General features: G+C 39.2%; 1 protein-coding gene across 1 annotated transcript in view; it reads right to left on the reverse strand.

The window, feature by feature from the left end:
- Positions 1 to 7579, reverse strand: part of si:ch211-234p6.5 (uncharacterized) — a 55727-nt gene extending 48148 nt beyond the window's left edge. Inside the window, exons 1-5 of the mRNA XM_062526214.1 lie at positions 7498 to 7579; positions 2418 to 2490; positions 2211 to 2309; positions 1065 to 1137; positions 109 to 209 (exon numbers count right to left, since the gene is read on the reverse strand). Of these exons, the coding sequence (XP_062382198.1) occupies positions 109 to 209; positions 1065 to 1137; positions 2211 to 2309; positions 2418 to 2490; positions 7498 to 7532 (381 nt within the window). The 5' untranslated portion in view covers positions 7533 to 7579. The remainder of the gene's footprint in view (positions 1 to 108; positions 210 to 1064; positions 1138 to 2210; positions 2310 to 2417; positions 2491 to 7497) is intronic.
- Between the last annotated feature and the right edge of the window lie 294 nt (positions 7580 to 7873).

Here is a 7873-nt window from a genome sequence, read left to right on the forward strand (position 1 = left end):
ATGTTTTTCATTTTGAGATTAAAATAAATTGTCAAAAACAATTTCTAAGTACTTCTTTTCATAACTCAGTAACATGTAAAAAAAAAGTTGTAAAAATCCTTTCCCTACTTTAAATGTGTATTTCCGGTTCTTGCACTCTCTTGGGGTACAGAAGAGAACATTGTAGCTTGGCAGGGGGATGCTGCCCAAAATGGTCTCCTCCCTGCTGTCTAAAGGGTGGAAAAACATGCTTAAAACATTATACAGTACATGCCCTACAACAGCTTAAAAAATCTATGGGGGGGGGATTCTCCCATGCGCGTAAGGGCACGTAAGGGCACGTAAGGGTGCGTAAGGGTGCGTAAGGGTGCGTATAAAGAACGTAACTGCGCACAGTTCACCCGTTCACTTAATCTGGGTGTTTCTTATATATACAACTCTTGCACGCATTCTGCCATGGCTTAAGCACATTTCCAGCTAAGCGCTCCGGAGGGCTGTATTAAGGTCGAGCACCACTACAAGGTGAAACAGCATATTGCTGGATGTCGGCAGTAGGCCTATACATATAGGCTACACCGAACGTTACAAATTAACATTACAGCATCAAATGTGATGCTTAATAAGCTGATACGGCTTCATGTTTTTTCCCATTACAATGTCACACGGTGGCATGATGTCCTGACATTACCTCATCCATGAGGCTACATTGTTAAATAGTGAAAACCCAATTAGAATTGGCTTTGGATATTGGAGCTTGTAGACTGTGCATCTTGGTGGATCAGTCTGGTCATTTTTGGAATAAATCACGCCTCTTTCAGGCCGCCTTGATTTCAAACTTGCGCAATGTGGGTATGTCAGAAGCAGAAGGGATGGCAGAATACCCGTGAAACAGAAGTGCATAACTAACTGAAACGTGTAAAAAAAACCTTACGCTATTTATGCGCCAAGGGGAGAATTCCCCCCTTTGTGAATATTGTGTGTTTATTTTAAATTTATATGAGTTTTGATCATGTTGTTTGTGCTAATATTCTAAATCAACTTGAATTGAAAATGCAAATACAAATAAATCACAACTTTTTATTTACCTTTATAGTAGAACAGACAGTATTCTGAGAGCACAAACCATCTTCGCTTCCACAACTTCAGTCCCATACTGTCCTACAATATGGGTGAAGGTCCATGCAAATCATCAACACCAATTCTTGCTTGTAATAATTGAAGTTAAGAAAATGGTGCTAGAGCATTTATACCTTCCCCATAACCATGGCAATAGCCATGAAGGTTGGTGCATGCACAGTGAGCAAGATAATGTGACATCATACATTTTGGAGAATAATTACATTGTTCAGTTCAGATTTAAACAAAGTTAGCTTACTTTTGTACTTTTAATGCCAACATGACGTTCATTTTGTGGAGTTACAGATGTCTCCCTATTCATTTAAATCTGATCTTGTCCTGCTGAGTGACAAGAATTCCCTAAAAGGACTTTGGTTCAGCTAACAAGTGCCTAGTAAATGGGGTACTTTTTCAGCACTGCTGGAAAATACAGTTGACTACTTCATGAAGTTTGTTGAGATCTACTGCAGAGTGTGTAAAGCTGGTATCATAGCAAAAGCTACCTTGATCAATTAAAATCAATAGGCTACATATTGTGTAGTGTGTATACTTATGTGTAGCCTATAATTATGCAGACTATCATTGAGGCATATCAAAGTTTTGTCTTCAGTATTAATCTTCAACACAACAAAGAACAACAAAAAACACTGGATGAAAAGTCTGTCCAAACATACAGTACATTGGTATTGAATATATTCGCTGTTACAACTTTGTTTGTTACCATAACACCCTGTTCAGAACAATGTTGCATCTTCAATCTTTGCTGCTGCAATTTTAAGTTGTATCTTATCTCTGTTGTACATTAGATTTCTCTCTTTCATTTAGACAGCATCTTTCTTTTACTTTAGCCAGTGGCTGGTTAAATATGATGATATTTTTCAAAATAGCCTACCAGAGTAGTTCCCCAATTCCAAACATATATTCCTGAGAATCATACTCATGGGTTTCATCAGGTCCCTTTCCGTACATATTCATAATCTACAGTAGGTGCTTGATTTTGTGGAAAAGGACCTGATGAAGCCCATGAATACTCAAATTTACTGATCCGTGTACTAAAATAATCACACAAGGGTGCAGACTCATTCAACAGCAAATAAATAGCATCAAAGGAATACCTTTTTGTAGAGCCATCCTCTGATCACCACAGGGCAGTTAGGATCTCTTTTTACTGCATAACATCTTTTCCCAAACGTCTGAACCTTCTCTTCACCTGTCTATACATTAAATCAAATGTATTCTTCAGACTTGAGACCTGTTCATAATAATCCAATCCAACTACACAAATGTGTCACAAAAGAATGGTATGAAAAGTAGTGTTATACCTGGGGCCTCACAGGAAATGAAGAAATGGTTACCACACTGGAGGCCTGACTCAACCTATCTTGTTCATCCATTCTTAAGGAGATAAGAAGAGAGGTCTATTCGGGTCACCAGGCAAATATTTGACAATACAGGAACACTGACATAAAACATACATTGGTATCTAATAAAGAACTGCTAAAGTTTAAAAGTTAAAGGGACACAATACGTGTCTTGAAAACTGTTTATAGGAGAAATGTGAATCTAATATGTGGGTACATTATGTGGTAGTTTTACATTACTGCCAACTGTTTTCTGTGATCCACAAGATCACCCATCTCCTCAAACTAACAGTCATTGTCACAAAAAAAACAAAACAAATATGTACCTGAGGTGTTAAAGCAGTCAGATCCATTAGATGTGTAACCTTTGTGAAACTGTCTTCGGTGATTTTTGTAAGGTCTTTTACCAAGCAGTGTGTTCCCTCTCCGGCATTGGCCTGCTCTAATTCTATTTTCAGCAGCAGCAGGCTTCAACCACCACATGTTCTTACTGACAGCTGACCACTTGTTGGCCATAGCAGGGGAGGGGCTTAACAGAAGCAAGGGAGATGGAGGGAATGCCAGACATACTGGTGTGTATGTGTGTGTGGGTGTGTGTGTGTGTGTGTGTGAGTGAGTGTGTGTGTGTGTGTGGGGGGGGTTGGGGGGCGGGGTTGATAACATCTAATCTCATTTTACACTTGTCCCAAACATCTGTGTGCCAGGTGAAAGTTAGGGCACTGCTGGTCAAAATCATTTCTGATATAGATTTAGATTCTGATTTAGATGACACTCATCTGGCTGATATCAAATTAGGTCGTTTGGGATTACAGGACTAAGCAGAACACTGCTTTGTTTTCTGCATTCTCAATCTCCAACCCTACTCTATACGGTACCGCAAATTGGGCTCTGAATTAAGAAGAGGTCTGACGACTCTCCCTTATTGATTTGAGATGTAAGTGGTGAAATTGAAATGCAGCTGTTTGCTGAATTTCCAGGAAAGTACACAACAGTGCTGTTTAATGATTGAGAGAATGGGTTTGGAAAATGACCTCAGGTTGGACTACACCCTGGGTCCTCATGGGAGCTGTGCTTCACCTAGAATGCTCACTTTTTTACACCCTACCTGTGTGCATCCCAGATATAGTTGACATGACGAATGACCATTGAGACCTCCCACAGCATCACTTGTAATGAAACACCCACTCAGGAATCTCAAGCGTTTCTGTTTGGTTTAAAGCATCAACCATCTCACTCCAGTCCTGCCCATCATCCATGGAATTCCCCAGTAACACCTGTAGCCAACAATAATATAAGCGCCACACGACGTGACCATGTGGCATCATAGTGGCCACCTACTAAGAGAAGACAGTAGGCCTCCCATGTCCTCCTCATCCTCTACTCCTGCAACTTGTTAGTCTACTAACATCCTCTGTGACTACTGCTTCAAACCCAATCAAAGTGCAGATACCATTTAAGGAAACCGCTGCTTCCAGTTGATTTTTATTCTTCCACTCAACAACTATACTTACGGTATGCAAAACAGTCTACACAATCTGTACACAATGCAAACAATGTCAAAAGTCATCATCCATCATCCACACTGTCCATACACACGATCATACACCACCAATATTTTGTGTCCATACAAATTTGTGTTAGACACGTTACTAAGACAAATCTGCAACAGCAAAGAAAGTATGCTTTGATGACAACCAAGCACAAAACCACACAATGTTTAAAGCCATACACAATGGTAAATTGGAACAAAACTAAAGGAAACTTTAGACTGTACAGGGCTGTATAGGTCGTCATCATTAGGCGTTGTTGTAAAGATATGTGGATGTTGCAGGTTACTTTTTACATGTAGGTGACCAATGCACAAACGAAACCCGGGAAACTGACAAATACTGTATGATCAATGCTTTGTTTGGTTGCGTGGATGGGGGTGTCTGTAGCCTAGATGGGTGTGCATAGCATTCATAGCCCCTGTGGTCATGCCTGCACCCTTAGAGGGATAGTTCGGAATTTTGGACATACAGTAGGACCTTATTTGCAAGTTACCCAGTGTGATATTAATCAGTAGAGACCGTTTCCAGCTTGTTTCATCCAGTCCTAGTTGCAGAGTTTGCTGGTTCTAGGCTAGCGCAAGTCAACAGTATGCGCTAGCCTGACACTAAAAACAGTCTGATCCTCTTCACAGTACACCTGAGGCAAATAAATCATGATGCCAGACTATCGATGTAAACGTCTGTGTTGATAGAATAATGTTAGAAATAAAACTTGCCGCTGTGTGCAAGATAGCCTAAGTCTGTTTCCACCAAACACTCCAAGGGTAATCAATCATTATCAGCAAACCTCTTCTTTGACTTAGTAGACTAAGCTGGACAATTAGTGTTACTTACTGTATAGCATATCAAGCATTGTGTACATAGGGAGCATAGTCTCATCCTCAATGAAATGAGGAGACAATCACTAAAAGAGCCCCCCAGAGGCTGTCTCTGGCAGCTGAATGAATTTGGGGTGGCCTGTAAGGGGATATTGTTGCAACTCTATCGTGCCACTATTGAGAGTATTCTCTCCTTCTCTATAACTGTCCGGAATGGAAACACCACTGTCCAGAACAGGCTATAGCTAGACTGAATAGTTCACATGGCCAAGATCACAGATTGCAAACTCATCCCCTTATCAGCAAACTACAAGGCCCACATGCAAAAAGAAAGGGCATGAAAATCCTGCTGGACGTAATGCATCCTGCCAACCATCTCCTTAGGATACTCCCATCAGGTAGAAGGCTGAGGGCCATTAACACAAACTTTAAATAGCATATACTGTAGTGCAATTAGATTTTTAAACAGCTCTCCATCCTTACACCAATACCTCATGGAAGTAAATCCAACACAGGTCTTCAATATTTTTTAAACTGTATTCATGCTATTTTATGTCACAGTATTACTGTATTTTTTTTTAACATCAGCGTCACCCTGTTACATTTGCACTTTTGGAAGTGAACTTTAAATCTGCACTTTATGTGAACTCCCACTTAAGTCACTTGTCACTTTAGACTCTTGCCTATGTTGGGACAAGCCATCATAGAATACAGTCATGGCTGAAAGTGTTGGCACCCCATGCTAAAGTTGACTAAAAAGAGAAATATAAAATCATCTTTTGAAAATTGATCTTAAAGGGATATTCCGCCATTTTTGGAAATACGCTCATTTTCCACCTTCCCTCGAGCAAAACAATCGATATTTACCTTGTTCCCGTTCATCCAGCCATTCTGTGAGTCTGGCGATACAACTTTTAGCTTCAGCCTAGCATAGATCATTGAATCGGATTAGACCATTAGCTTCTCGCCTGCTAGCTTCATGTTTAAAAGTGACTAAGATTTTTGGTAATTTTCCCATTTAAAACGTGTCTCCTCTCAAGTTAGAAAGTGCAATAAGACCAACTGAAAATGAAACCTGCCGTTTTTCTAGGCTGATTTGACATGGAACTACACTCTCATCTGGCGGAATAATCAAGGCAACTTGCAGCTACTGGCACTACTACTGCTTGTTGTCTATGGGGACTATTTTCAGATGCTGCGTAAGATATCACTGCGCCTATGGTACGTTTGCAAGTTGCCTTGATTATTACGCCAGATGAGAGTGTAGTTCCATGTCAAATCAGCCTAGAAAAACGGCAGGTTTCATTTTCAGTTGGTCTTATTGCACTTTCTAACTTGAGAGGAGACACGTTTTAAATGGGAAAATTACCAGAAATCTTAGTCACTTTTAAACATGAAGCTAGCAGGCGAGAAGCTAATGGTCTAATCCGATTCAATGATCTATGCTAGGCTGAAGCTAAAACTTGTATCGCCAGACTCACAGAATGGCTGGATGAACGGGAACAAGGTAAATATCGATTGTTTTGCTCGAGGGGAGGTGGAAAATGAGCGTATTTCCAAAAATGGCGGAATATCCCTTTAATGCCTCAAGTAATGAAATGAGGATTAAAACATATATGGTTAAAGTAATCACATGGCAGGAGAGTCTAGTATAAACTAGATATTTATATACACACAATTACCAAGCATATTTCTATTGCGTTTCTCGCTGTTTGAGATAAGAGTTCAAATGCATTCCACAACAGAACCAAAGAGGCAGAAAATTCGGAATATTTCAAAGCCCCCCTCACTACACCCACACACTGGATTTCATCACATAACCCTGTTGTTGAATCTATGAGACAATGAGTGCATACAGCGCTGGGTGTACTGTGCATTACATAGTTTGAGACCTCATCTAAGAGATTCAGAGCAGTAAATGAAAAGATTGGTTAACTATAACACATTTTGGTTTAACGATTAGATACCCTCATAGAGTTTCATGATTTTTTATTTATTCCATTTGATTTAAATTGTTACTTTCAAAGCTAATAATGTTTTATTGCTATGTTTTATTGCGATCTTGTAAGTCAATTTGGAGGCAACATAAACGGGATAAAAAGGGATTGATTTTGACAGGTTGAATGTTACAACACAATGCTTGGTCCATTATATTTATCTACTGTAGTTTTATATGTTGAGTAGATCCTTTCATGAAAATACAATGACAAATGTTATTTTGAGCAAACTTGGTTTGCTTGCAAACATATACATCTTAATTAAACCAGTTATTCCCTTAAAATTATCAACTCTCAATTTTAAAAAGTGATTATTGGTCGTATTTATCATTTTTTGCAAGGTGAGTCACTTTTAGTTTTTTTCCGGCATGGTAATCAGAGCATTCAGCAGCTCCAGTGAAAACAATTAGCCATATCATGCTTCAATGTCTAGTATTTAAAAGGTCACCCAGATTAGTTATGTAGCTGATACCTATTAATATCAAAAAGGTTACTGGCTTTAATTTCATGAGATAATAATACCACACTATACCTGAACCATATTAAACTTTAGATATTTCCACCTCACTCTACTTTAAGTGTTAGTTTATCAAAATACAGTCTTTCTGTAATTGTAAGCATTTTATGTTGGAATCATTATTTACATATATGGTATATTTAGCAGAATTAATTGTACCTTTCAGTAGAATGTTCATTTGATGTCCACCACATAATGTTTCTTCAACAGGAATGGCTAATGCATTCATCCAGTCTTTCTCCATCCTCTGCCTACACTCTCTATGAAGGCGAAATCTATTTTGTTTCCCAACAGTGGTCCCTCTGTCTACCATTTATCCCATGGCCAGCTGTTTGGCTCCACCCCCATCTCACACACATGCCACTTTGACTGGATTCACATATTTCTGTGCCACCAGTAGGCCTAATCCAGAGACTCAATCAAAAGTAAAATATCAACATATTCAGTCTGCTAAGATTGTATTTATTATTTAGTATTATTGCTACAGAAAGTTCAGTTCACATTAATGGGCCTTGCCGACATTCAGAAGTCTGTG

The sequence above is a fragment of the Sardina pilchardus genome, chromosome 22, assembly GCF_963854185.1.
Source record: "Sardina pilchardus chromosome 22, fSarPil1.1, whole genome shotgun sequence".
Taxonomy (NCBI): domain Eukaryota; kingdom Metazoa; phylum Chordata; class Actinopteri; order Clupeiformes; family Clupeidae; genus Sardina; species Sardina pilchardus.